Raw genomic sequence first — 27779 nt, forward strand, 5'->3', positions numbered from 1 at the left:
TCCAGGCTGGAGCACAATGGTGCAATCTCGGCTCACTGCAACCTCGGCCTCACGGGCTCAAGCAATTCTGCTGCCTTAGCCTCCCAAGTAGCTGAGACTACAGATGCATGCCACTGCATCCGGCTGACTTTTGATATGTTTTGTAGAGACGAGGTTTCGTCATGTTGCCCAGGCTAGTCTCCAACTCCTGGGCTCATGCGATCCACCCACCTCAGCCCTCCAAAGTGCTGGGATTACAGACGTGAGCCATCGCCTGGCCATTTTGCACATTTTTAAATCTCGAAAGGTTAATCTACAATAGTGGTATTATCTGTGGGAGTAATTGGGGAAGCTGCATATCTTGTGACCAATCTACATCTTAGAATTCAGGCTCCTCTCCTCCCCCCAGCTTTGTGGTCTCTCATAGGTTTACAAAGGCAGTTGAGTTTTGGAAAAGGGTTATCATTTAAACTATAACCTAAGTGTCTTCCAAAGTTAGCTTGGCCTAAGCCCAGAAGAGCCAAAGGCGCGTGGGGTCGCGGGTTTGATTAGATTAGACCTCCCCCACGGCGATAATTTTCTCACTGATATAATTTTTGCAAAGGCAGTTTCATTATTGGTGTGGTTCTATTTATTTGTCTTTAACATCTACTATAGTTTCTTCTTTATGAAGTTGGTTACTCTATTATTTGGTGCACTGATTTCCAAACTGTTATTTAACCCTACGAATTGCAGCTTTTAGCTTTACAAAGCGTCCTTTTTTGCTGTGCCTTCTGGTCTGAACCCTATCTTGTTTGATATCAAGACCTCAGCACGCCTGCGTCTCTGCTGGGGTCAGACTTTGACTCAGTTCTACAGGCCCTGGGAAACTGGGCGTCCGGGCTCCGAGGATGGTACTGAACCTGGCGCAGCCGGGGGAGGGTGAACCAGGTGCCGCTGACGGAGCCCCCTCCCAACCTTCCTTTCCTGTCAGGCTGTGCCCCTCTCCAGATACGCTGCAGCCGGAAGTCAGGCCCGTAACTAGGGAGCCTTCGCCGAGGATTGTGGGAGATGTAGTTTTTCCGGGCGCTGTGGCGTCCTGGCGCATCGACGCATGACGCACTTCCGCGTGCGCCACACACCCTGTCTTAGTCGGGTGCGCGCGTGCGGGGCTGTTTCCGGGTTAGACTCAGTGGACCGAAATCTGGCCAGTGGGTGAACCTGGCTAGCCTCTGTGACCGCGGAGGCGCGGAGCTAAGCGGCTGGGATTATCCGGGGCAGACCAGGGACTTGACCAGCTAAACACCTCCGTCGGTTCGGGGCGTGGACGGAGCCAGGCTAGCCGCCTGCTCTCCCGAGTCAGGGCTGCTGAACGGCACAAATCCATCGGTGCGACTCCTGGTACCCAGACCGGGAGGCCGTCTAGTCACGCGCGCTCCGCGTTGGGCGAGAGCTGAGGAGCCGGCGTCCCTGCGAGCGACTCAGCCCCGGGACGGTCAGGTGCCTGGGGCCCAGGACCCGCACCTGTCTTCGTGCGGACGCATCCCTCGCGGTCTCTCCGCAGCCCGCGGGTCCTGCCCCCTAGGCAGCGCACGAACGTGGGCGTGGGGATGGCCACCAGTTTCCGGACAGCTTCGTGCTGGGTAAGTAGAGACTTTCCGTGTTTAAAAGTCGACTGGATACTGAGGGTGGCCACGTTGATCTCTGCAGGGTTACTCCCGGGAACTGAACTCACGTTCACCTGTAATTGTGTCCATAGTTCACTAGACTACCCTCCCCGCCAAACCGAAGCTCCTCTAAAGCTCACCCAAGCTCTGGTCCTGCAGAAACGTGCCTCGTGGTAATCTGTGACGGGCAATTATACAGCACTTCATTGCCAGCTGCGGGCCCTGAAATCTGAGGATCCTCCATCTTTTCGTGTTTTCTACAGAAAGTTGTCTTACGCAGACCGTTGGAACTTCGTTGGAGAAATTACCAGTTCCTCCTCTTTCGTTTGGCCAAATGCTTGTTTATGGAGTGTCTTTTTGTGTGCTGAACTCTAGAGCTGGTGCTGGCAATGCAGAGATAAGTTATGTATGTTCCTGATTTTAGAGGAGCTTTGGTTTGGTGGGGAGGGTAGTCTAGTGAACTGTGGACACAATTACAGGTGTATGAGTAGGGAGAAAAGGCTAGGAGCGGAGCTCGAGAGTCCAAGAGGTAAGGGGCGGGCCAGGGGATCATCTGGACTTTATGAATGATTGACGGAGTGAACCAGAGGGGAGACTTTACAAGGGACTTGATTGCCAAATCCATTGCACTCGGTGAGTGGTGGCGACGACGTTGCCGGATGTTGTGCTCTGCCACTGAGCTATACAGCTGGAGACTAGGAAAGCTGTTAGAAGAGGGACCCTGGGAGAGACTTTCGCAGGTGTTGAATATCCAATGCCTATATTTCAGCCTGTAACTCACATGGGAGGTCTAAACTGGAAATATCTAAAGACACCTTACTGTATTCGTGGAAGCTCAGAGTGTGACCAACTAGAACCCTCAAGAGGACCGAGGTGAGGACTCAAGTTAATGAAAGGAAAGGACACAGTGAGGAAGGCTGTGGTGCTAAAGAAGTGAGAGAAAGTTAGGAGTGGATATTTCCCCCCTGTGAGTTTGTTCCTTTGTCAGAGATCAGTTGACTATATTTATATGGGTCTATTTCTGGGCTCTTTATTGAGTTCTGTTGGTCTATTTGTTCTTTCACTAATACCACACTACCACACTGTCTTGATTTTTGTAGCTTTAAAATAAGTGTTTTTTGTTGTTGTTGAGACGGGAGTCTCGCTCTGTCGCCCAGGCTGGAGTGCAGTGGAACAGTCACAGCTCATTGCAGCCTCGAACTCCTGGGCTCAAGGGATCCTCCCGCCTCAGCTTCCTGAGTAACTGGGATTACAGGCACGTGCCACCACATCTGGTTAATTAATTTTTTTTTCTTTTTTTGGTACAGATAGGGTCTCACTGTGTTACCCTGGCTGGCCTGCAACTCTTGGCCTCAAGCACTTCTTCCTCCTTGGCCTCTCAAAGCATTGGTGGGATAACAGGTGTGAGCCACCGTGCCCAGCTTATAAGTCTTGAAGTCAGGTTCATTCTCCCAACTTTATCCTTCTGCTTCAGGATCCTGTTAGCTAATCTAAGTCTTTTGTCTGTCTAAATTTTATAATCAGTTCGTTAACATCTGCAAAATAACTTGCTGGGATTTTAACTGACAGTGCATTGAATCTGTAGATCAGGCTGGGAAGAGCTGAAGTCTTGAATATTGAGTCTTCCTATCCATGAACATGTTATATCTATCTAGTTCTTAGTTTTCGTTCAGCAGTGTTTGGTAGGTTTTCTCATATAGATTTTATATAATATCATTATATATTTTGTTAGACTTACGCCTAAGTATTTCATTTTTGTGTGTGCTACTGTAAATGGTATTGTGTTTTTTATTTCATATTCAGCTTACACCTGTGTACAAGAAAGGGGTTGACTTTTGTACGTTAACTTTGTATCCTGCTGCAACCTTGGTATAATCACTTAGTTCCAGGAGTTTTTTGGTGATTTTTTTTTTTTTGAGATAGAGTCTCTCTCTGTTGCCCAGGCTGGAGTGCAGTGGCGCGATCTCGGCTCACTGCAACCTCTGCCTCCTAGGTTCAAGTGATTCTCCTGCCTCAGCCTCCCGAATAGCTGGGACTACAGGCTCATGCCACCACTCCCAACTAATTTTTTTGTATTTTTAGTAGAGATGGAGTTTCACCATGTTAGCCAGGATGGTCTCGATCTCCTGACTTCATGATCCGCCCACCTTGGCCTCCCAGAGTACTGGGATTACAGGCGTGAGCCACCGTGCCCAGCCACTATTACTATTTTGAACAGACTAGGTCAACTAAGAATAAGAAAAATAGCTAGGCATGGTCAGGTATGGTGGCTCAGGCGTGGTAGCTCAGGCCTGTAATCCCAGCACTTTGAGAGGCCAGGGCAGGTGTATCATGAGATCAGATGTTCAAGACCAGCCTGGCAAACATGGCGAAACCCTGTCTCTACTACAAATATAAAAATTAGCCAGGTGTACTGGTGCGTGCTTGTAGTCCTGGCTACTCAGGAGGCTGAGGTATGAGAATCGCTTGAACCCAGGAGGTGAGGGTTGCAGTGAGTCAAGATCGTGCTACTGTACTCCAGCCTGGGTGACAGAGCGAAACTTCATCTCAACAACAACAAAAAAAGAAAAATAGCTAGGCATGGTGGCTGACGCCTGTAATCCCAGCACTTTGGGAGGTTGAGGGCAGGAGGCAACTTGAAGCCAGGAGTTTGAGACCAGCCTGGGCAATGCAGAGACCTTGTCTATACAAAACAACAACAACAACAAAAAACCAAGTGTGCTGGTGTGCACCTGGAGCCCCAGCTACTTGGGAGGTGAGGTGGGAGGATCACTTGAGCCCAGGAGTTCAAGGCTGTCGCACCACTGTACTCCAGCTTAGGCAACAGAGTGAGACCATCTCAAAAAAAAGATAAGAAAAAAGTTTTAATTTTACTTTCACTTATTCTTTCTTTGATGTTCTCAATTTTTAAAATGTATATCTGTGTCCGGGCCTGGTGGCTCCTCATCTCTGTAATCCCAGCACTTCGGGAGGCCGAGGCAGGCAGGTCATTTGAGGTCAGGAATTCAAGACCAGCCTGGCAAACATGGCGAAACCCTGTCTCTACTACAAATATAAAAATTAGCCTGGTGTAGTGGTGCGTGCTTGTAGTCCTGGCTACTCAGGAGGCTGAGGTATGAGAATCACTTGAACCCAGGAGGTGAGGGTTGTAGTGAGCCAAGATCATGCCACTGCACTCCAGCCTGGGCAACAGAGTAAGACCCTGTCTCAAAAAAAAAAAAAAAAAAAAAAAAGTTGTATCTGTTTCTGACCTGTATTTTCCTTTTCTGCCCAGTTAAGGCAAGTTTACTTGTAACAACAATAAATTATCTTAGTTTTTGAGAAAGTCTTTCTTTACTTTTGAAGGATAATTTTGCAGGGTACAGAATTCTGTTTTGATGGATTTTTTTTTTTTTTCTCTAAACAACTTAACTGTTCACTCCATTTTCCTGCTTGTGTGGTTTCTGTAGGTAAGGTATTTTTTTTCCCCTTAGGCTTATCTTTGATTTTTTGTGTTTTAAAAATGGTATGCCTACATGCAGGTTTTTTGGCATTTATCTTCTTGGTATTCTCGGATTTTCCTCCATCTGTGATTTGGTGTCTGACATTACTTCAGCAAAATTTTCAGTAATTATTGTGTCATATATAGATGCTCCTTGACTTAATGATGTGGTTACATCCTGATAAACTCATCATAAATTGAAAATCTCTTTGTCAGAAGTGCATTTTTGACTTATATTCAACTTATAATAGATTTATCCAGGTGGAGGCTCATTGTAAGTTGGGGAATGTACTGAATGTGTATTGCTTTTGCGCTGTTGTAAAATTGAAAAATACTAAGTCAAACCACCATGCGTCAGGCACTGGCTGTCTTTCTTCTGTTCTTTTCCTTTCCTTCGGGTATTTCCATTGTGCATATCTGTACCTTTTATGGCTGTCCACAGTTCTTAGATATCCTGTTCTTTTTTTTTTCCCCAGTGTTCTCTTTGCTTGGAGGTTTGATTTTTTCGCTCAATCTCATGCTGTCTACATAATACATAGCCGATCAAAGGCATTCTTCACTTCTGTACAGTGTTTTTGATCACTAGTATTTCTTTTTTTTTTTTTTTGTTTTTTTTTTTTGAGATGGAGTCTCGCTCTGTGGCCCAGGCTGGAATGCAGTGGCCGGATCTCAGCTCACTGCAAGCTCCGCCTCCCAGGTTTACGCCATTCTCCTGCCTCAGCTTCCCGAGTAACTGGGACTACAGGCGCCCGCCACCTCGCCCGGCTAGTTTTTTTGTATTTTTTAGTAGAGACGGGGTTTCACCGTGTTAGCCAGGATGGTCTTGATCTCCTGACCCCATGATCCACCCGTCTCGGCCTCCCAAAGTGCTAGGATTACAGGCTTGAGTCACCGCGCCTGGCCTCTTTTTTTTTTTTTGAGATGGAGTCTCACTTTCTTGCCCAGTCTGGAGTGCAGTGGTGCGATCTGGGCTCACTGCAGCCTCCACCTCCCGGGTTCAAGCCAGTCTTGTGCCTCAGCCTCCTGAGTAGCTGGGACTACAAGTGTGCATCACGGTGCCTGGCTAATTTTTGTATTTTTAGTACAGACAGAGTGTCACTGTGTTGGCTAGGCTGGTTTTGAACTCCTGACCTCAAGTGACTGCCTGCCTCGGCCTCCCAAAGTGCTGGGATTACAGGCATGAGCCACTGCGCCTGGCCTGCCCATGTATTCTTGCATGCTGCCTACTTTATTCACTAGAGCCCATAACATACTAATCATAGTTGTTTTAAGTTTTCTCTGATACCTTCAACATCCCTATCATGCCTGGTTCTGATGCTTCCCCTGTCTGTGTGTGCTTTTTTTTTTTTTTTTTTTTTTTTGAGACGGAGTTCAGGCTGGAGTGCAGTGGTGTGATCTCGGCTCACTGCAACCTCCGCCTCCTGGGTTCAAGCGATTCTTCTGTCTCAGCCTCCTGAGTAGCTGGGACTACAGGTGCACGCCACCGCGCCTGGCTAATTTTTTTATTTTTATTTTTATTTTTTATTTATTTTTTTTTTCTTTGAGATGGAGCCTGCTCTGTTGCCCAGGCTGGAGTGCAGTAGTGCTCTCTTGGCTCACTGCAAGCTCCACCTCCTGGGTTCACGCCATTCTCCGGCCTCAGCCACCCGAGTAGCTGGGACTACAGGCGCCTGCCACCATGCCCGGCTAATTCTTTTTGTATTTTTAGTAGAGACGGAGTTTCACCGTGTTAGCCAGGATGGTCTCGATCTCCTGACCTCGTGATCCACCTGCCTCAGTCTCCCAAAGTGTTGGGATTACAGACGTGAGCCACCGCACCCGGCCATTTTTTTATTTTTAGTAGAGATGGGGTTTCACCATATGGCCAGGCTGATCTCGAACTCCTGACCTCAGGTGATCTGCCCACCTCGGCCTCCAAAAGTGCTGGGATTACAGGCGTGAGCCACTGTGCCTGGTCACCCTGTCTGTGTTTATTTGCCTTTTAGTATTGCCTTGTCCCTTTTTGTTCGTGGCTGGACATGATGTACTGAGTAAAAAGATTTACTTTTAATAGTACTTTACTAATATGGTGGTGAGATACCGGGAAAGGGTGAGCATTCTGTAGGCCCCTGATTAGGTCTGTCTCTTTGTGAGCCTGTTCCCCTGGACTCCGAACCTCACAAGTATTTCCCAGGCCACCCCCACCCCATCCCTTAGATGGGACAGGATGGAATTTGGTATATTCTTTCCTCAGGTTAGTTAGGCTCTGACAAAACCTTAGTAGATTAGGCTCTGGGAACCTGGTTGAGCTCCTGAAAATAAAACTCAGAAAAGCTTGGGACCTCGTCTCCCTCCACTCCTACCATAAGTGGGTCCCCCTGGACTTTTTTTTTTTTTGAGACGGAGTCTGGCTCTGTCACCCAGGCTGGAGTGCGGTGGCGCGATCTCGGCTCACTGCAAGCTCCACCTCCCGGGTTCACGCCATTCTCCTGCCTCAGTCTCCCGAGTAGCTGGGACTGCAGGCGCCTGCCACCATGCCTGGATAATTTTTTTTGTATTCTTTTAGTAGAGACGGGGTTTCACTGTGTTAGCCAGGATGGTTTCGATCTCCTGACCTCGTGATCCACCCACCTCGGCCTCCCAAAGTGCTGGGATTACAGACGTGAGCCACCGCTCCCGGCCCCCTCGGACGTTTTAACTTCAGACACGTACACACCTAGCCTCTGGCAATTTGTCAGTTGCAGTTCAGGTATTTCTATCCTGACACTTTCTCACAGAGGTTTGTGCTCTGGTAAGTACTGTGTTTCTGCCTGTCTCCAATTTTGGGGACAGTGGTTTGCCCTGTATTTTCACTTCTCTTTCAGATCTAAGAAGAGTTGTTGATTTTTCAGTTTGTTAAGCTTTTTACTTGTTGTTAGGACAGAGTGGCTGCTTCCAGGCTCTTTACATGCAGAACTGGAACTATTAATTTTTGATGATACAGTTGCTATTTTTCTACATTCTCTTAGAACACAATTGTCTCTTATAACCACCCACCCATCCCAATCCCCTTTCTCTCCTCGGAGGTAATCGGTTTGGTGGCTATTCTTCTAGGTCTTTCCCTATACATTTTTAATGCAGATGTTTATATCCTTAAAATGTTTGTGTTGGTTTATTTTTGTGAAGTTGTATGATATTCTGTTGTATGAACATTTCGTAGTTTGTCTCTTGTAATCATCTATTATCAACATCAGTGTTTAGGTTGTTTTCAGTTACGGGCTATTTTCAATAACACTACTACGAATATTTTTGTACATTTCTTTTGGTAGACATCAGCTGTCATTTCTGTTAGGCACATACCAGGATTTTTCAGCCTCAGCACTATTGACATTTTGGACTGAATAATTCTTTGTTGTGGAGGAACGTCCTGTGCATTGTAGGATGTTGAGCAGCATTCCTGGCCCCGACCCATGTAGGTGCCAGCAGCACTGCCCCACTGTGACAACCGTAAATGGCTCCAGACATTGTCAAATGCCCCCTGGGGGACAAAATCTCCCTCTTACCCGTTGAGAACCACTGGGCACGTACTTACGAGTGACACCGTTGAGTCACCGTGTACATACATTTACATTTAGTACATACTCTCGGTTTTCCAAAGTGGCGAAATGACTTCACATTCCCAGTACCAGGAATTGAGAGCTGCATTTGCCCTAAATCCTTTTTTATTTTCGTGGAAAAGAGGTTTTCCACTTTTCAAAAGATTGCACCACTGTAGTTGATGTGGGTGTGTTGCGTAGGCGTTAGCAGTATTGCTCTCACCATGTGCTCACTGGACAGTAGCACAACCCCACGAGAAGGGTGGTTTGCTTTACATCCTTAACAGGCTTGTGTTGGCCATTGTCCCGCTGATGCTCATTTCAGGGATCAGTTGTTCGTTTCTAAATATCTCCTTGTTTTTTTTTTTTAAATTCCAATTCTCTTTTTATTCTCTTTATATAACTTCTCTGTATTTTAAATACTTATATAGTTATGTATTATGATAGTTATTTGTAATATTACTTGTCTGCTAACATCGTCTGGATCATCTGTGCGTCTGGATCAATTATCTGCCTATTCCTTTTGTCAGTCATATTTTCCTGCCTCATGTCTCAAAGTTTTTAATTTTTTGCTGACATTGTTTTAAAAGGAATAACCACAGAGGCTAAAGTTTACTGTTGTGGGTTTTTTTTGAGATGGAGTCTTGCATTGTCGCCCAGGCTGGAGTGCAATGGCGTGATCTCGGCTCATTGCAACCTCCGCCTCCTGGGTTCAAGCAATTCTCCTGCGTCAGCCTCCCCAGTAGCTGAGATTACAGGCGCCCACCACCATGCCTGGCTGTTTTGTATATTTAGTAGAGATGGGATTTCACCATGTTGGTCAGGCTGGTCTCGACAAACTCCTGACCTCAGGTGATCCACCCACCTTGGCCTCCTGAAATGCTGGGATTACAGGGGTGAGCCAACACACCTGACCTTACTGTTGTTTTATATCAGAGGATATTTCCCCTTTTCTCTGTCATGCAGTAGGGGAATGGCTGATCACTTCAGTTTAAACAGGAATTGAGCTGTTTAGGGGCTGGACTCTATTACCTGTGGCTTCGGGTTTCTGGATGGTGTATTTATTGCAGGCTCGTCTCTACTGGTACTTTGTTTCTGGAGCACCTTGAGGCTGTGGGAGACTCAGTCTGCCATTCCAGCCCAGCCTGCAGCTTCTTGCACTGACCAGCACTCAACACATGTCCCATGGGGAAAGCTCACTGCCCACTGGGGCGCATCAAAACCTTCACTGGTTTCTCTTTCCCTATCCTAGTCCTCTGTCTGGGCTGAGCCCTTCCTTCACTGCCCTCAAGCTGAGCAAATGACCCAGGTGGGCAACAGCCAGCAATTTTAGCTCACCTAAGAGCAGCTCTTTTCTCTCTGTAATTTTAGTTTATTTAGTCCTCCTTTCTTCCACAGGTCTCTGGTTTTTTAAAAAGATAAGAGTATTTAAAATTTTCTAGTTGTAGCAGCAGTAGTCCAAGCATATGATTTTATTTTACGTTAACGAGAGTTAGAATTATTAGATGAAATACAATGAAAATTTTTCTTGGTATTTTCATTGAGAATTTATCAAATTTGCAAATTAATTTGTGGAAAATTAATATCTTTAATTAATTAATTAATTAATTTGAGACGGAGTCTCACTTGCTTTATCACCCAGGCTGGAGTGCTGTGGCACGATCTTGGCTCACTGCCAGCTCTGCCTCCCGGGTTTACGCCATTCTCCTGCCTCAGCCTCCTGAGTAGCTGGGACTACAGGCACCCGCCATCACACCTGGCTAATTTTTTATATTTTTAGTAGAGACGGGGTTTCACTGTGTTAGCCAGGATGGTCTCAATCTCCTGACCTCGTGATTCGCCCGCCTCGGCCTCCCAAAGTGCTGGGATTACAGGGGTGAGCCACTGCGCCCGGCAAAATTAATATCTTTACCATATAAGTCTACTCATCATAAACATGGCATATTGCTTCAATCTCTTCTGTACTTACATATTTTATCATGTGTATTTTTTGTTAGGTTTTCCTGCATTTTAAATATTTTTATTTCTAAGTACTTTCTAGATTTGTTATGATCATATAGGCATTTTCTTATTATATTTTCTAGTTGGTTACTGCTAATGTACCAAAAAGCTGTTCCTTACTGATTTGTTTAAAAGTGCCACCCTGTTGACTTTTCTTACTGGTTCTCATGATTTTTTTGTTTGTTTGTTTCTTACAAAGAAACATTTGATAGGGACTTCCGAACAGAAGCCATGTCTGTGTTTCAGGTGGTAGCAAGACAAGATGGTGGATCCCTGCACTCCCAGACCCAGGGCATCTAGACCATAGGGAGGGGTGGTTCAGAAGGGATGTGTAGACAGTTGAAGTATGGTTACATCAAGGTTGTTTGACCTAAGGGTAGGATTTATGGTAAGTACCTGCTCTGACATAAGGAACAACAGATGAACTGGAAATCTTCCAGGCCTTCCCAGAACAGGAGTTCATCAGAAGCCCACGTGGTGGATGAGCTTCCAAGCTGGCTTTGGCCTTCACACTTCACCTCCCAACCCAGCTTTTCTATCTTAGGCACCCTCCTCTGAACCTTAGGGAGGGTGCTTGATATGGCATAGCTTTAGCAGCAGTGCATTGCAGTGGAAAACACATCAGGCCCAGGAGGATTCCAAATTAAGGAGATTCACAGCGTTGTTGAATCATTTCTGGTCTTCAGGATACTATGACTTTGGTTTTCTCAGATGAAGTAAAACAATGAGAGATACATAATAATTTGAATAGTAGAAATATAATGCCCGCAAGGATTACAAACGAAAGAGAACTTTTGATTGTGCCGGAACAACAGCAGCAAGTAACCTATTCCGTTAATGGGCCAACTAAAAGTATCATGAAGAAAACGAAAACCTCATTCCTTTTTCGGGACTTCTTTTTTTTTTTTTTTTTTTTTTTTTTTTTGAGACGGAGTCTCGCTCTGTCACCCAGGCTGGAGTGCGGTGGCCGGATCTCAGCTCACTGCAAGCTCCGCCTCCCGGGTTCACGCCACATTCTCCTGCCTCAGCCTCCCGAGTAGCTGGGACTATAGGCGCCCGCCACCTCGCCCGGCTAGTTTTTTTTTTGTATTTTTTAGTAGAGACGGGGTTTCACCGTGTTAGCCAGGATGCTCTCGATCTCCTGACCTCGTGATCCGCCCGTCTCGGCCTCCCAAAGTGCTGGGATTACAGGCGTGAGCCACCGCGCCCGGCCTTCGGGACTTCTTGTAGCCAGGAAATAATTCAGAATTAGCCCAAATTATAGGCAAATAACAAAAACTCAGAACAGCAATCAGAATCTAAAATTTTCTGTCTCTAGTTTTCCTACTTCTACCAAGAATAAATCATAGCAGGACCAATTTATTTGCAAATAAATTTTGGTCTCATACTTGGCCTGGTTATTTGCATAAGAATGGCAAGAATAGTGACCAGCCATGTAGGCTTCTTTTAAGTTGACTTTACTGGAGCTTTTTTTTTTTTTTTTTTTTTTTTTTTTTGAGATGGGTATACTCTCACCCAGACTAGAGGGCAGTGGTGTGATCTCGGCTCACTTCAGTCTTCGCCTCCCGGGTTCAAGCTGTTCTCCTGCCTCAGCCTCCTGAGTATCTGGAATTACAGGTGCCTGCCAGCACGTCCAGCTAATTTTTGTATTTTTAGTAGACAGAGGGTTTCACCATGTTGGTCAGGCTGGTCTCGAACTCCTGACCTCATGATCTGCCTGCCTTGGTCTCCCAAAGTACTGGGATTACAAGCGTGAGCCACCACTCCCGGCCTTGCTGGAACTTTTATAAGGAATTTTTGATTCGACTTTTTAAAAGCTTAGAAGGCCAGAAGCCAACCCAAGGATTTGCCGCTCGACTGTGCTTGTAACACCTGTATGAATTCCTGTCTTCTCGAGATCCCAAAATACCATGAGGTTCCTGAGCCTGTTAGAAAGTGACATTCTTTACTTGCCACAGGTCAGGAATCTTTAAGGTGGACAAGGTACCAGGCCAGTCTTTCCAAGGGGCTTTTTATCAGCTCTGTAAATCCAACCTAAATTTCTCAAAGCAGCCTGGTTATATCTGAAAATACGCCATTCCATTTGAGGCCTTGATACAATAACCAGTCTTTCCAATTGTGTCCTTTTGCAAAAGAAAACAGATTCTTGCTGAACTTATATAAATAACCGTATTACCATAAGATCAGAATACTCATGAATAGTTTCCAGATTTTGGAGAAATCAGGTAGAGAGAAAGGTAAATTTTGCTCACAAAAACATACTTTACCCAATTGCTCTAAGCTGTAAATAACTCAGAAAGATTCTTGACTCTTCTTTAATCAGAGCAGCAGCCTTCCAAACAGGATGCCATGTGTTCACCTTGGAACTGCCATCCACAAGTCAAGCAGCTCTTTGCCAGTCGGGTGAGAGCTGTTTATCAGGGACTGTAGAATCCAACAGCTGTTTACATAGTTCCAGAGTCAGTGGAACAGAAGCCGTATCTGTGTCTCAGGCAGCTGCAAAACAAGATGGTGGATCTCCACCAGTTCTCATTTTATCTCAGCTGATTCTCTTAGTTTTTTTGTTTGTTTGTTTGTTTGAGATGGAGTTTTGCTCTTTGTTGCCCAGGCTGGAGTGCAGTGACGTGATCTCGGCTCACTGCAAGATCCACCTCCCGGGTTCAAGTGATTCTCCTGCCTCAGCCTCCTGAGTAGCTGGGACTATAGGCGCCGCCACCACACCTGGCTGATTTTTTTGTATTTTTAGTAGAAATGGAGTTTCACCGTGTTAGTCAGGATTGTCTCGATCTCTTGACCTTGTGATTTGCCCGCCTCGGCCTCCCAAAGTGCTAGGATTACAGGCGTGAGCCACTGCCCCCAGCCGTCATGTGTTTTTAAAGGAAATGATTTTAATGGTTCATATAAAGTATGATATTTTCTTTTTCTTTCTTTTTTTTTTTGTTTTTTTTTGTTTTTTTTTGAGATGGAGTCTCACTCTGTCGCCCAGGCTGGAGTGTGGTGGCACAATCTTGGCTCACTGCTAGCTCCGCCTCCCAGGTTCACGCCGTTCTGCTGCCTCAGCCTCCTGAGTAGCTGGGACTACAGGCGTCCGCCACTACACCTGGCTAATTTTTTGTATTTTTAGTAGAGATGGGGTTTCACCGCGTTTGCCAGGATGGTCTCGATCTCCTGACCTCATGATCCACCTGCCTTGGCCTCCCAAAGTGCTGGGATTACAGTTGTGAGCCACTGCTCCTAGCCAAAGTATGATATTTTCTATAGGTTTAGGGAAGAAACACTTTATTGTGTCAAGGAAATTCCTTTTACTTTTAGTTTGCTTTAAATTCTGAGTTTTGAAAGTGTTGTTTTTTTTTTTTTTTTTTTGAGGGTCAGTCTCGCCCTCGTTGCCCAGGCTGGAGTACAATGGCGTGGTCTCAGCTCACTACAACCTCCACTTCCTGAGTTTAAGCGATTCTCCTGCCTCAGCTTCCCGTCACTACACCTGGTTAATTTTTTTGTATTTAGTAGAGACAGGGTTTCACCATGTTGGTCAGGCTGGTCTCGAACTCCTGACCTCAAATGATCTGCCTGCCTCGGCCTCCCAAAGTGCTGGGATTACAGGCATGAGCCACCGCGCCCGGCCAAAAGCGTTGAGTTTTATCATGTTCCTTTTGTTATGTCTATTGAGATGATTGACAGTTCTCCATGAATGTGCTAATGTGACTTATTTTATTCTTTTTTGTTTTTTAAAAATGTGGACTATCCTTTAATTCATTGGATAAACTCTTGGTGTAATTTGCTATGTACGTATGTACAAATACATGCTATGTGTGTATATATATATATACACACACACACAGCATTAGATTTACTTTACTAATATTTTTAAGTATTTTAATCAATGTTAATCATAAATGAGGTTAGATTACAGTTTGTGCTGTCCTTGTTTTGTCTATAGGGTTGTGCACCTTTGTGTGATGCATTATACAGGTGTCCCATCATTTCACAGCTCTATGTCAGATGAAATATACTGGGAATTTTCTGTTCTTTGGATGGTGTTAGAAGTTTTGTTAGTGTGGGACTGTTGCCTTTTTGGGAAGAGTATACTTTTGATCCTTTGACTACTACTTCAGTTTTTTAAAATGATCATCGACTAGTCTGTTTTTCTTTTCTTTTTTTTTTTGAGATGGGGTCTCACTCTGTCATCCAGGCTGGAATGCAGTGTCACGATCTCTGCTCACTGCACCCTCCGCATCCCAGGCTCAAGGAGTCCTCCCGCATCAGCCTCTCAAGTAGCTGGGACTACAGATGTGTGCCATACTCTGCTAATTTTTGTATTTTTTTGTAGAGATGGGGTTTCACCATGTTGCCTAGGCTGTTCTTAATGAACTCCTAGACTCAAGTGGTCCACCCATCTCTGCCTCCCAAAGTACTGGGATTACAGGTATGAACCACCATGCTCTAGCCCGGTTTTCCTAATTCTTGCTGGGGTAATTTTGGTTACTTTTATTTTCATAGAAAAATCTCCACTTTAAGTTTTCCAGTTTATTGGAACAAATGTATAAAAAGTCAGTTCTGCTATTTTGTTTGCTTTGACGACATGAACTTGTTTCCACACTATTGCTATATTAAGGAACAATGTGAGCTTTCCATCTGATTTCAGATAACCCTCTTTCCACCACCATGTAATAACTGGTCATTTTCAAGGTAAAGTGTCATATTTATTGTAGTGTTTATATGTTTGTTAACCATTTAGCATGTATAAAACTGCTACTGTTTTTATCACGTTCTAGGTTCTCTTTTTGTGTGTCATCGGTATTATGCCTTTACCCCATTTTCCCCATAAGCCCTATGGCTTTTTATGCAACTGAATGGTGTGATGTTTTGCAGCGTGTGCATCCCGTTACAGTAGAACTGTTTATCATAATCTCTTGTGAAATTTTAAGTCTCTTAGAGTTTGTGGACTGCTTCTTGGTCATAAAATTTTCTTTTAAAATTTTCTTTTGATCATGCTAGGTCAATTCAAAATTTTTACCATTATTTTGTATTTTATTTTTATTCTCTTATTTATTTATCCATTTTGAGATGGAGTCTTGCTCTGTCGCCCAGGCTGGAGTGCAGTGGCGCGATCTCGGCTCACTGCAGCCGCCACCTCCTGGGTTCGGGTGATTCTCCTGCCTCAGCCTCCCGAGTAGCAGGGATTACAGGCGTGCGCCGCCATACCTGGCTAATTTTTGTATTTTTAGCAGGACGGGGTTTCGCCATGTTGGCCAGGCTGGTCTTGAACTCCTGACCATAGGTGATCTACCCACCTCTGCCTCCCAGAGTGCTGGGATTACAGGCAGGAACCACCATGCTCAGCCTATTTTTATTCATATCAAGCTTAAAGAAATAGTAAAAGGCTTTAAATAAAATAGATAACAAGCCTCCTTGTCTACTTGCTGCTCCTGGTCTACCCACTCTTTGCTCTGCACCTTTCCTCTTCCATCCTGTGTCCCCAGAAGCAGCTGCTTTGGGCTCCATTTCCTCTTCTGGTGTAGACCTCAGCTTCTAATATGGTCACATCGACGTGATGTGTTTCATGTTTCTTCTCCCTCAGATTTAAAGTAACCAGCTTGACGAGTGGCCTGAACATAATAAGGGCACAGTAGTGTCTTCATGTTTCTCATCACAGTCTCAGGCTTGCTCTGTCAGCCCTTTCTTCCCTAGTGGTCATTGTGAGGAGAGCTGATGATGCTCTGATCACAGTCTTGTTTGTTATTAACTCTCAGTTACTTTCATGTATGGGAAAGTTCAGGCCACACTCTCACTCCAAGCTCTTGTACATCCTGTCATTCTAGCCTGCACAGGGGAGATGGAGGAGGCTTGTCTGTATTCCCACCCCATTTACTTGTTGCCCTCCGGTGGGGGCTCCTTCTGGGTTGGGATGGGAAGATCGGTGGTTAGAGGAGAAGATACAAAGGCCCGTGTTGTGTGGTGGTCAGTACCCAGTGTTATGACGGGCATCTGTGGGGTTTGTGGGGCTTGGTTAGAGCCTCTGACAGGGCTCTACCCAGCATTTCCGTGATGTATGTGATTCTTTCTCTCACTGCTTGCAGACTCACCCAGAGGTCCACTCACTGCCTCTTCCCCTGGGGTCTCCCTCCTGCAAGTAGTGCTGCCGAGGAGGGGCCTGCTAATGAGCTCAAGTGTCAAGTTCAGGAATCTTCTGGGTGTTCTTTGGGCCCAGGGAAACAGTGCCCTGCCTGAGGTGAGCTGCAGGGAGACGGTGCCCTTCCTGAGGTGAGCTGCTGAGCCCTCACTCCCCTGCTGCCTTTTAAAAGTCCCCCTGCAGTCTCTGCCTTCAGAATTTTTTGCAGGAAAGCAGTTATCGGATCCTTGTTTACTTAAATTCTTTTTTTTTTTTTTTTTTTTTTTTTTTTGAGACGGAGTCTCACGCTGTTGCCCAGGCTGGAGTGCAGTGGCGCGATCTCGGCTCACTGCAAGCTCCGCCTCCCGGGTTCCCGCCATTCTCCTGCCTCAGCCTCCTGAGTAGCTGGGACTACAGGCGCCCGCCACCGCGCCCGGCTAATTTTTTTTTTTTTTTGTATTTTTAGTAGAGACGGGGTTTCACTGTGGTCTCGATCTCCTGACCTTGTGGTCCGCCCGCCTCGGCCTCCCAAAGTGCTGGGATTACAGGCTTGAGCCACCGCGCCCGGCCTGTTTACTTAAATTCTTAAGCACATGTCAGTTCCTTCTGAAAAGTCCCCAGATGTAGCCTGATCAGTTCTTGCAGACGTCCAGGTTGTGTGTGGGGCGCTTGCACAGTCCCCTTTTCTTGGAGCCCCTCGTGTTTGAGAGGATGGATACCGGCTTCCCTTTATTCCCACGTGTTCCTAGCAAGGTCACTTTTCTCCTTCAGTGACTCACTTCTGTGGACTGCTTTCTGGTTGGATCTCCCCCATCTTCAGTCATTCATGCACCAGTTATTCACTATCTTCTTTCCTCCCTTTGTTATCCCCAGGCTTCTCCACCTCTTTAAAGGGGGAAGTTCTGTAGTTTGCTTGGCCAGGCTCCTTGGTGTCCTCCTGGCCCCCCTTCTGTCTCTAAGCGTGCCACAGTGTCTCTATGAGGTTGTGTTCTGGCTCTGTCCCCACAGGATGCCCAGAGTCCAGCCACTGCTTATCATCCCCATCGCTGTCACCTTGGCCCAAGCCGCCTTCTTCCATTGGACTAACACAGTTGCCTCCTAACTGGTCTCCCCGGTATCTCCTCTTACAACCCCCTCCGTCTTCCACAGCAGTCAGGGTGATCTCCTCAAAATACGAGTCAGAGCGAGAAGCCTTTCATTGCCTTCTCACAGCACTTGCATTTCTGCCCGGATATCATCTCATCAGAGAGCTGCCCTGATCCCCCTGTCTGAAACAGCACCCGTGCTTCCCTCTCTCTCATGACCCTGTCCCTTACCTGCTCGGATTTTTCGTTTGTTTGTTTTTTGTTTTGAGACAGAGTCTTGCTGTGTCACCCAGGCTGGAGTGCAGTGGTGCGATCTCTACTCAACTGCAACCTCCACCTCATGGGTTCAAGCGATTCTCCTGTCCCAGCCTCCCGAGTAGCTGGGATTGCAGGTGTGCACCACCACATCACGCTAGTTTTTGTATTTTTAGTAGAGACGGAGTTTCACCATGTTGGCCAGGCTGGTCTCGAACTCCTGAGCTCAGGTGATCCGCCCGCCTTGGCCTCCCAAAGTGCTGGGATTACAGGCGTGAGCCACGGTGCCCAGCCTGGATTTTGTTAAGAGTACTTAGCACCACTGGCGTGTTAGGTAGTCATGTGTTGGCTGAGTAACACCCACCCTGGAGACCCTAGGTGGGTGGGACCTGGGAGCCTAATTCGTATACTGCTTTTAGCTATTTTCAGTTCACACCTCGTTGTCCTCATGCAGGATGACTGTTCCCAGAGCTTTTAGGGCTTCTGTGGGAGAGATGGTTTGCTGTGCATCAGCTTACCTCTGGAGAGCTTCTGCTCAGGGAAGTCAGTTACCAGATTTTTGGCTTACTGTTTATTAAAAATTTATCAAAATATCTTACTGGCTTCTGTTTACGTATTTCCCTTTTTTTTAGAGGTGTGTTTGTGCATGCTATATTCCTGTATGTAATTTAAATGAGTCTCAGATAGAGGAGGATACTGATATGACGTCATGTTTAAATCTTCTCTCCATTCTCTCTGTTCCTACTTTCAAATCACATTTAGTCTCCACCTCAGCCTCCCTAATAAATCTTACAGCTTTGTAGGTGTTTTGATTTGTGAAATTATATATTGTAGAAAAGCCATCTAGCATAGAAGAATCATGGCCGAGTATTGGTGAGCCAGTAGGGATGGTGACCCACGCGGAGGTGCCTGAGCAAGAGGAGCTGTTGGCTGTAGTGAGACCTTCATGCTACTTGGGATGCATAAGAAATGCCTTTAGCGGCCGGGCGCGGTGGCTCAAGCCTGTAATCCCAGCACTTTGGGAGGCCGAGACGGGCGGATCACGAGGTCAGGAGATGGAGACCATCCTGGCTAACACGGTGAAACCCTGTCTCTAAAAAATACAAAAAAAAAAAAAAACTAGCCGGGCGAGGTAGTGGGCGCCTGTAGTCCCAGCTACTCGGGAGGCTGAGGCAGGAGAATGGCGTGAACCCGGGAGGCAGAGCTTGCTGAGATCTGGCCACTGCACTCCAGCCTGGGTGACAGAGCGAGACTCCGTCTCAAAAAAAAAAAAAAAAAAGAAATGCCTTTAGTTTAAGCCCCTTGAGTTAAACTGATGTAAAAATGCAATTATTTTGTGCTAATTCTGTGAGTATCAGCTTTCATTGATTTAGCATTTACCTGATATCTTTTTTCATTTATTGTCTAATTTGTATTTTTTTCTTTGGTGTATCTCATGAGTTTCAGACTGTCTTAGTTATGTTTTCAGTATGTTTCTTCTAACATGAATGTGTTCTTTGTCAGTCGGTTTTTTCTCTACTGTTTTGGAAGCTCTACTTCCTCCGCGCTCCCTCCCTACATTTTAGTGCTCGATTGTCTCTTAAGTCATTCGCAGACCCACTGAACGTTTCCCTTTAAACCAAAGTCTATACAGTTGCATTTTCTCTTTTCCCAAGTGAAAGATGTTTCTTTATACCTTCATTTTCTATGATTCTCATCTATTTGCATCACACACATGCTTAAGTCATATAGCTGATAATAATTTTAGTTCAGATGTGTTTGAATCAATATTTAGATTTACGTTCTGCTGCTCCACCAATTCTTTCTGTGTCTTAATGTTGTCTGTATAGGGTGTATTTTTTTTTTTAATTTAAAAAAGTTGTTAAATTTTTTTTTAGAGACAGAGTCTGGTTCTTTTGCCCAGTGTAAAGTGCAGTGGCACAGTCATGGCCAACTATCGCCTCAAACTGCTGTGCTCAAACCATCCTTCCACCTCAGCCTCCTGAGTAGCTGGGACTACAGGTGTGCACCACCATGCCCACACATTTTTTGTTACTTGTAGAGATGGGGTCTAACTATGTGACCCAGGATAGTCTCAAACTCTTGGCCTCAAGTAATCCTCCTGCCTCAGCCTCCCAAATGCTGGGATTATAGGCATGACTACCACACTTGATGGATATAGATTTTCCAGGTGCTTGTATATTTGAAAATGTCTTTTATTTTCCCTTATTCTTGCCTTTTAGTTTGGCTGGTATAAGATTTCAGCATCAGCATTGTTTTTTCTCCGTACTTTATTTCTCTCCCACTTTCAGGAAACATTGTTCTTTCCTTTTAGTTGGTTATCAGGTGTTCTCTATTTACTTTATTTTCAGACGTTTCATTACCATCTGCTTAAATTTGGACCTTTTTTTTTTTTTGGTTGACTTATCTTGCATTTCAATTGGTAGTTTTTTTATCACGTGAACTCCTGTATTTGTCTTCACTCCGAGAGAATTTTCAGGCCGTATTTCTTCGAACATTGCCCTATTATTTCTCTTATTTATATAAACCTACATTGGCAATTTTTCTATAAACTAGGAAAATCATTCCAGACTTATTTATTTATTTATTTGAGACAGAGTCTCGCTCTGTCGCCTAGGCTGGAGTGCAGTGTCATGATCTTGGTTCACTATAACCTCTGCCTCCCTGGTTCAAGCGATTCTCCTGCCTCAGCCTCTTGAGTAGCTAGGCTTGCAGGCGCCCGCCACCACGGCTGGCTAATTTTTGTAATTGTAATAGAGATGGGGTTTCACCATGTTGATCAGGCTGGTCTTGAGCTCCTGACCTTGTGATCTGCTTCCCTCAGCCTCCCAAAGTGCTGGGCTTACAGGCATGAGCCACTGTACCCGGCCTCCAGGTTTATTTTGTAGTCTAGCTCTTACCTGTTCACCCATTGTAGCCATCACTATGGTTTGAATGTGTCTTTCAAATTTCATATGTTGGAAATTTAATTCCTAAATTTATTCGTTGATGATATTTGGAGGTAGAAGGTATTTAGGATTTGACAAGGTCATCAGGGCAGGGACCCTATGATGGGATTAGTAGCTTTATAAGGATAGGAAGAGAGACCTGAGCTGGCATGCTCCCTGTCTCTCATCATGTAATGCCTTCTACCAAGTTACGACACAGCAAGAAGGCCCTCACCAGATGCCAGCACCATGCCTGTGGGCTTCCCGGCCTCCAGAACCTTGAGCTAAATGAACATTTTTCTTTATAAATCACCCAGTTTCTGGTATTCTGTTATAAAAATAGAAAACAAAGACAGCAATCTTTTCTGTGTCTGAAATATTTGCAGTTCCTTGAATTGACCAGGCTCTACCGTGTGTTCTGTGTGATGCTTGCTCCTGGTACAGGGACTGCAAATTATGTTCCAATCTATTTTTTTTTCTTTCTTTCATAATAGATTTGCCAGTTTTTCAGTTGGGCATATACAGAAACAGACTCCATTTCTGAATTTCCCTGCTGTTCCCTCCCAGCCCCCACTCTTTGCTGTTGCTTAGAATGCAGATGTGATGACTAGAGCCATCTTAGACTGGGTTGCCCTGGAAGTGGAAGCCGTGTAAGGTGGAGCAGAGATGGAAGCCCCAGACCAATTGCCTTCAGACTCCTGCAAGTAGAAGGATAAACTCTCTTGTTTATCCCCCTGTTCTCAGTTGAACCTCGTCCACACACCTCCTGAATTGCCCTTTCCACCCCAACTTCTTGAGGAACACATCATGAATCTTCTAAGACTACTTGAGTGGCTCTCTTCATTCCTGTGCAAAATGTACCCTGGATGTTTTTACCAAGGACTCAGAACACCTTATTTTGTTTGCATGTATAAATGTTCATTCCTATCTACAAGATAGAAAGCTTCTTGAAGACAGAACTGGATTTTATTCATCCTGAAATCTTCAGGACCCAAGAGAGTACTGGCAAATAGAAGCTCCTTGATTGATTTTTTTTTTCTTTTTTTTCTTTTGAGATGGAGTCTCACTCTGTCGACCAGGCTGGAGTGCAGTGGCGCGATGTCGGCTCGCTGCAACCTCTGCCGCCCGGGTTCAAGTGATTCTCCTGCCTCAGCCACCTGAGTAGCTGGGATTACAGGTAGCCTGCCACTGCGCCTGGCTAATTTTTGTATTTTTAATAGAGACAGGGTTTCACCATCTTGGTCAGGCTGGTCTTAAACTCCTGACCTCGTGATCCTCCTGCCTTGGTCTCTGAATGTGCTGGGATTACAGGCGTGAGCCACCATGCCCAGAACTCCTTGATTGATTTTTAATTCTCTCACAGAATAAATGCTAAACCGGACACAGGAAATAGTCGGTAGAGGAACATTTTTCCCTTCCCAGTTCCTCTGCATCTTTTCCACATCACCTAATGTAATTGCATCCAATTGAACAGGGTGTGTGTTATTTCAGGGATTATTGTCATTCAAGGATATATCTATGGAATTCACCTGGGATGAATGGCAGCTACTGGATTCTACACAGAAGTACCTATACAGAGATGTGATATTGGAAAACTATCATAACCTGTTATCAGTGGGTAAGTACTCCGTCTCAACATCACATCACTCAGATAGTGAGTAATAAATTGCCATCCCTTTTTTTGTTGTTGACCTACTCTGGGATCTCTGAAGTGCTTAATGATTATGAACTTGAACTTTAGGGGTCAAATTTCCTTCGTCCCTATTTGTCCCTCACTTCCTAATTGTAATCTTTCCCCAAGTGAGATGAGCAGTTTTACTCTGTAGCTCTTGATTCCTCGGTCCTGTCCCTAACAGGCTGGTCCCCACCCTTTGTGATTTCCCATCAACAGGGTATCATGGTACCAAGCCTGACTTAATCTTCAAGTTGGAACAAGGAGAAGATCCATGGATAATAAATGCCAAAATTTCCAGGCAGAGCTGTCCAGGTGGGTGAGTGAGAATGAGGAAGGTGGGAGGCATGGGAGTGAGCTGGTGAGTACCTGAGGAGTGGGCACTCGCAGTGTTGTCTTCAGAAATTCTTCTGGAAGTCCTTGAGCTACTGGAGCTGACTCAGGATGAAGCCAGGAGCTCCTCAGATAAGGAAATCGCCGTCACTCTTCATATATTTGGGTTTTCTCCCCCTCACTGTTGAGAGGCAGGCAGGCCCCTCTTCCCTGAACTCTGCTCCAGGCTTGCTTTTGGGTAAGTTTGCCTCCTCCCCACGGTCATGGTCATGGGTTTCATTGGGCATCGAGACCTTTAGGGGATTTCTTTTTCCCCTCACTTGGTGTGGCTCGTGGCCCTCTATTTCCCTTTCTTTTATTTCCTCCTTTGCCTTTCACAGTTAAATCCCCTAGACTTGACTCACAGTCTTAGCCCTGATGTCCCCTGTATCTTTGAGTGATTTTATACACCTTCCACTTCCCTTTTGCGTTGTCCAGAGGGGTATTTTTTCCAGTTTGGGTCTCCTCTCCTATGTTGTAACTGTCGAAAGACTCTTCCATTCTGAAGGTTTAAGCTTTCACCCCAGTGTTGTAACATCAAAATTGAGGTCTTTCTCTTTGGCACTTGAGTCCTGGGTTTTACCTGCCTGTAGGCGCGCTACCCCATGCTTTCCCAGACTTTACTCTCAGTTTCAGAAATGGGGATTTCCTTCTAAAATTACCACTCTTCCTCAAAAGAAATAGCCAGAGTCCTTCATTTTCTTCCACAAGTTTCTTTCTTAGTGTTTCCATCTCTAAGGAGCAGTGCCATCTTGCCATTCAAGCTGTTGACTCCTCCCCTTCTATGCTCCCACATCCAGTCCCTCAGCAAATCATCTTAGTTCTCTCCCATATGTTCCAAATTTCCTCAATTCCAGACATGTGTTAGGCCATTCTTTCATTGCTATAAAGAAACACCTGAGACTAGGTAATTTATAAGAAAAGAGGTTTAATTGGCTCAGAGTTCTGCAGGCTGTATGGGAAGCATGGCAACATTTGCTTCTGGGGAGGTCTCAGGTAGCTCCGGTCATAGTGGAAGTCAAAGCGGGAGCAGGCACATCACATGGTGAAAGCAGGAGCAAGAAGAGGCGGGGAATGTGCCACATAATATCAAATGACCAGATCTCACAAGAACTCACTATCATGAAGACTGCACCAAGCCATGAGGGATCTGCTCCTGTGATCCGGATGTGAACACTTCCCACCAGGCCCCACCTCCAGCATGGGAGATTATAATTCAACTGAGACTTGGGCGGGAATAGGTATCCAAAGTATATCAAGAAGTGTAGTTCAAATTATCTCATTCTGGACTGCTGCAATAACTGTCTAAAGTATTTCTCTGCCCTTTTCTTACTTTTTACAGAACAGTCAAACTGATCTTTTAAATGCAGAAGACTGAGATTTTCTGTAATTAAAAACCTTTAGGTTGGGCACAGTGGCTCACGCCTGTAATCCCAGCACTGTGGGAGGCAAAGGCGGGCGGATCGCTTGAGCTCAGGAGTTTGAGACCAGCCTGGCCAACAAGTGAAACCCCATCTCTACTAAAAATACAAAAATTAGCTGGGTGTGGTGGCGAGTGCGTATAGTCCCAACTGCTCAGGAATCTGACATGGAGGATCACTTGAACCCAGGAGGTCTAGGCTGCAGTGAGCCAAGATTGCTCCACTGCACTCCAGCCTGGATGACAGAGCAAAGACCCTGTCTCAAAAAAAAAAAAATCTTAGAAATGTAAAGAACTTTTTGCCATGGTTTTGAATAATTTGGTTCTGCTTTCATTCATTCACTCAGTGGGTTTTAGCTATCCTGGCCTTTTTCTATTTCTTAAACTCTGTCAGTCAGGCTTCCTCCTCAGGAACTTTGTACTTGGTGCTGTGGCACGATCTCGGCTCACTGCAACCTCTGCTTCCCGGGTTCAAGTGATTCTCCTGCCTCAGCCTCCCTAGTAGCTGGGATTACGGGTGCCCGTCACCATGCCTGGCTAATCCAAGTGCCAGTTTTAAACCTCTATTTTAAAAACTATTTTTGATTACTGGTAATTTGCTGCCAGTTTTCACGAGGGTCCTATTTTGGTCTGTTTTGATTCAGTTCCCTTGCCCCCATGCTTGGCCAGTATTTCTTTTGAACCAATGTGGTAGACTTGTTACCAAAAGAGAAAGGTTGATTACATGACAGTCCTAATACTGTTTAATTCCATATCAGGTTTATGTTATGATTCAAAAAGGTATCTTTTGTTTGTTTTTTGTAGATGGGTGGGAAGAATGGTACCAGAACAATCAAGATGAGCTTGAAAGTATTGAAAGAAGCTATGCTTGTAGTGTGTTGGGAAGACTTAATCTGAGCAAAACCCATGATTCTTCAAGACAGAGACTCTATAACACACATGGGAAAAGTTTGACACAAAACTCAGCTTCAAGCAGAAGTTATTTGAGAAGGAATTCTGATAAGTTTCCTGGTTATGAAGAACCATATTTTCTTAAGCATCAAAGAACTCATAGCATAGAAAAAAATTGTGTGTGTAGTGAATGTGGGAAAGCTTTTCGTTGTAAGTCACAGCTCATTGTACATCTCAGAATTCATACAGGAGAGCGGCCTTATGAATGCAGTAAATGTGAAAGAGCCTTCAGTGCCAAGTCAAACCTTAATGCTCATCAGAGAGTTCATACAGGAGAAAAACCCTACTCATGTAGTGAGTGCGAGAAGGTCTTCTCTTTCAGGTCACAGCTCATTGTCCATCAGGAAATTCACACAGGAGGGAAACCCTATGGCTGCAGTGAATGTGGGAAAGCCTACAGTTGGAAATCACAGCTTCTTTTACACCAGAGAAGTCACACAGGAGTGAAACCCTATGAATGCAGTGAATGTGGGAAAGCCTTTAGTTTGAAGTCTCCATTCGTTGTACACCAGAGAACGCACACAGGAGTGAAACCACATAAATGCAGTGAATGTGGGAAAGCCTTTAGGAGTAAGTCCTATCTCCTTGTTCACGTCCGAATGCATACAGGAGAAAAACCCTACCAATGCAGCGATTGTGGGAAAGCCTTCAATATGAAGACACAGCTCATCGTACATCAGGGAGTTCACACAGGAAATAATCCTTACCAATGCGGTGAATGTGGGAAAGCCTTTGGTAGGAAGGAACAGCTCACTGCACATCTGAGAGCTCACGCGGGAGAGAAGCCCTATGGATGCAGTGAATGTGGGAAGGCTTTCAGTAGCAAGTCATACCTTGTTATCCATAGGAGAACACACACCGGAGAGAGACCCTATGAATGTAGTTTGTGTGAGAGAGCCTTTTGTGGAAAATCACAGCTGATTATACATCAGAGGACTCATTCAACGGAGAAACCCTATGAATGCAATGAATGTGAAAAAGCCTACCCTCGGAAGGCATCACTTCAAATACACCAGAAAACTCATTCGGGAGAGAAACCTTTTAAATGCAGTGAATGTGGAAAAGCCTTCACTCAGAAGTCATCTCTCAGTGAGCATCAGAGAGTTCACACTGGAGAGAAACCGTGGAAGTGCTCTGAATGTGGGAAATCCTTCTGTTGGAATTCAGGGCTTCGTATACATCGCAAGACTCATAAATGAGAAATCGGAATGATGCAATGTGAGAAACTGATGTTCAGGAGACTTCGGATAATATAGACAGGATTTACAAGCAGGAGGCCCTAAAACTACACTCATGTCAAAAATCAGAGAGGAGAGAGACCAATCATATTTGGGATGAGTGTAAAAGCTTTCAGAAATAAGTTGCAAATCTTTGTAGATGAAAATAGTGGAAGGAATGCGGAGCAATAAGTGTATCAGATGTTGTAGTATCATCATGAAGATTCAGAGAATTTACACGAGGAACACCTTATAAGTCCAATAAATTAGGGAAGCATTTTCCCGTTGAAAGTGTGTTCCATGGAAAGTCACATTCCAGATTTGAAGCTGTGTTTTTGTAAAATAAAATCTCATTATGAACAGTTGACTTTTCATGGTGGAGTATAAAGTTGTTTTTTAAAAAATATATAAATAAAGTAATGTTCAGGAAAAACAGGGAACAGATTCTTAAAAGTTAAGGGATATTTCATATGACTTCCCTAAGTTAACACTGAAAAGTATTTCTAAAATTTTTAGTATTTTATATTTTAATGTAACTTGTTCTGTCTATCTAACTATATATATATATATTTGATAGTTTGTGGAATAATATCCCCCAGTATTTTCCATATTAAATGCTAATTGTCTTTTCTTTTTCATAAGCAGATCTGGTGTTTATTACAGGGCTGCCGCTTAAGAGAACTCATTGTAATGAACGTTTATTATATTTTGCAGTTCCGTGCCTGTTGTCCATTGATTGACATGAGCACCCTTGTTTTCTCTGGAGAAATACCTCCCCTCTCTGGGGTGCTTCCTGTGGTAGTGTCTTTCAGGTATCCGTTCCACTAGCTACAGGTGAGCATTTTACCCATTGTTGGATAATGGTAATCTCTTTTTCAGAATTTTGAGTCTGTAATTCATTCACACGTGAACCAGAAAATGTGAGAACTCATTCAATCTTGTCCCAGAATTCTGTTGAGAACATCCATTCATTCTGGCTAATTGATTACAAGAATAACTGTGGATACTATCCCTTTAGAACCTGCTTCTCTGATCTTCTGTTGTTTCCTCACTTCTCAATAAAAATGTCTTTTACTTTTTGTTGTTTTTGTTTTTTTTTCTTAAGAAGAA

The 27779-nt window shown here is 44.8% G+C and overlaps 2 protein-coding genes across 4 annotated transcripts in view; both read left to right on the forward strand.

Moving 5' to 3' along the window:
- The window catches only part of ZNF268 (zinc finger protein 268), a 277188-nt gene that overhangs the window by 55584 nt on the left and 193825 nt on the right, over positions 1–27779 (forward strand). The gene's annotated exons all lie outside the window — the stretch shown is intronic.
- Positions 1097–27748, forward strand: ZNF26 (zinc finger protein 26). Of its 3 annotated transcripts, XM_077955943.1 has the most exons (5): positions 1097–1601; positions 7652–7876; positions 22529–22655; positions 22929–23024; positions 25306–27748. In XM_077955943.1, exons 3-5 carry the CDS (start codon positions 22556–22558, stop codon positions 26649–26651), a joined length of 1542 nt encoding a protein of 513 aa, XP_077812069.1. In that variant the 5' UTR covers positions 1097–1601; positions 7652–7876; positions 22529–22555; the 3' UTR covers positions 26652–27748. The 3 variants fall into 3 exon arrangements, with proteins under 3 accessions (XP_077812069.1, XP_077812070.1, XP_001084497.1); XM_077955944.1 differs by lacking the exon at positions 7652–7876 and having other exon boundaries at positions 21532–22655; XM_001084497.4 differs by lacking the exon at positions 7652–7876.

This window comes from Macaca mulatta, chromosome 11 (assembly GCF_049350105.2).
Source record: "Macaca mulatta isolate MMU2019108-1 chromosome 11, T2T-MMU8v2.0, whole genome shotgun sequence".
NCBI lineage: Eukaryota > Metazoa > Chordata > Mammalia > Primates > Cercopithecidae > Macaca > Macaca mulatta.

What these genes read in the sequence shown, in the direction of transcription:
- ZNF26 (XM_001084497.4), top strand. Translation starts at nt 1,569, where the DNA reads ATGGCCACCAGTTTCCGGACAGCTTCGTGCTGG. An exon ending in TCCGGACAGCTTCGTGCTGG is followed by an intron (nt 1,602 to 22,528) that starts GTAAGTAGAGAC and finishes GTGTTATTTCAG; the next exon opens with GGATTATTGTCATTCAAGGA. An exon ending in TTCCAGGCAGAGCTGTCCAG is followed by an intron (nt 23,025 to 25,305) that starts GTGGGTGAGTGA and finishes TGTTTTTTGTAG; the next exon opens with ATGGGTGGGAAGAATGGTAC.